Source organism: Cystoisospora suis, assembly GCF_002600585.1.
Source record: "Cystoisospora suis strain Wien I chromosome Unknown contig_426, whole genome shotgun sequence".
NCBI lineage: Eukaryota > Apicomplexa > Conoidasida > Eucoccidiorida > Sarcocystidae > Cystoisospora > Cystoisospora suis.
The window spans coordinates 50,225-51,728 of NW_027153227.1; the positions used below are offsets into that span (position 1 = coordinate 50,225).

Sequence of the window (1,504 nt, forward strand, 5' to 3'; positions counted from 1 at the left end):
TTTCCTATGCAGACATAGAGACGCATTCACGTGTACATATATATACTCTTGTCCGCGTGACGTAGCGCTGGCCCGCGCAAATCTGTCTGCCTATTTAGATTTATACGTATGTAGGCCACCGGCAGCTTGGACGTGATTACATATACATTTATGAACGCACGTTCATACGTGACCACAATGACGAATGAATTCGCCCAGGGACCACCGACGTACAATGTCTTGACAAATGCGCTCAGGTTTGCGGCAGATCACTTCACACTTGCAGAAATGCACAGGCGTTTCGACAAGGATCAGTTCGAAGGTACAGTACAATCTGAGTGTCCTTACGCCGCAGCATCCATCAGCCGTCACAGCTTGGTCGAAAGGGTGTTTCTCGCGCCTCCCATGAATCTGGATCGTCTCACTGATTGCGCGTCCATGTTCTGTTTTGTCGGTTGAACAATGCACTTCGCCTCAAAAAGGGCGAGCTGTTGCCGTCTACTGAATACCTCCCGTTGTGATGCGTATGCACAAGCAGAATGGCAAGCGTGTCCCCCAGAGACGGAGAGCACTACATTCATTAGAAAAAGTAGTCTTTCACACCTTCACAGTACGCTCCGGGCTCGCAGAGACACAAGGAATCTATAGTCTTGAACTATTATTCCTGTAGTTCCAGCGGCTTTGACACGCACTTTGCAATGGGTGGATTCAGCGGGCTTACAGTACGTGATTCGGCCGTGTGTCCAGTACGTCCCGTACGAGGGAAAGGAAAGAAGCCGACAGGGCAAGGTTACTTTATATGCATATATATACATATGTGTACACCTTCGAACATCCTGACACGCCAGAAGATACTGCAAACTACAGACCTATCCGACAGGGCACCTTCTGCAGTACTAATGCCAGTATGTGTTCTTACATCTTGCTGTTCGTCATACATACCGATGTATATATATATACATATACATACGTGTATATGTGCCTGCGTTTCTGCGGAGTTATTTGAACACAGTCCATGGACATACACGTGAAGGCGTGTGTATGATGGAAATACAGCCTTTCACCCAGTCTGTCCGGCTGGTGGTATTCGCACTCGTATCACCACCTTTTCTTACACTATGCTCTACCTGTGCAGCATTTCTTGAGCATATGAAGACCCAGTCCATCGAAGCACGTGCTGGCGATGATGAGTGAAGTGTCTTCAGCTCTTTCAACAGTCACTCGGCCAACCAAAGAACGCAGTGGGAGCAGAGCGAAGACACGAAACCTTTTTCAGTGTAGCGAGCGGAGACTCTCAGAGCTCCCGAGCCGACAGGAAAGCGACACAGGGCAAGGTCTTCCTTTTGTAACTACGGTGTGGTAACTGTACGCAAACCGCTTCTTGAAGGATTGCATCGTACCCCCGACAAAAACGTTCTTTCTCCTTTCTCGCGTCACTTCAAACTGTCTTTCGTAATCTCTCCGCACAAGTGTGCGCAGCCTCTTTCGAGTTCGTCTGGCGTTTCATTGAAAGCACAGAAGTTGA

General features: G+C 48.5%; 1 protein-coding gene across 1 annotated transcript in view; it reads left to right on the plus strand.

Annotated features, from left to right (window-relative positions):
* Positions 1 to 1,304, plus strand: part of CSUI_001075 (uncharacterized protein) — a 3,430-nt gene extending 2,126 nt beyond the window's left edge. Inside the window, exons 3-4 of the mRNA XM_068061281.1 lie at positions 237 to 301; positions 1,115 to 1,304. Of these exons, the coding sequence (XP_067926738.1) occupies positions 237 to 301; positions 1,115 to 1,173 (124 nt within the window). The 3' untranslated portion in view covers positions 1,174 to 1,304. The remainder of the gene's footprint in view (positions 1 to 236; positions 302 to 1,114) is intronic.
* The last annotated feature ends 200 nt before the right edge of the window (positions 1,305 to 1,504 follow it).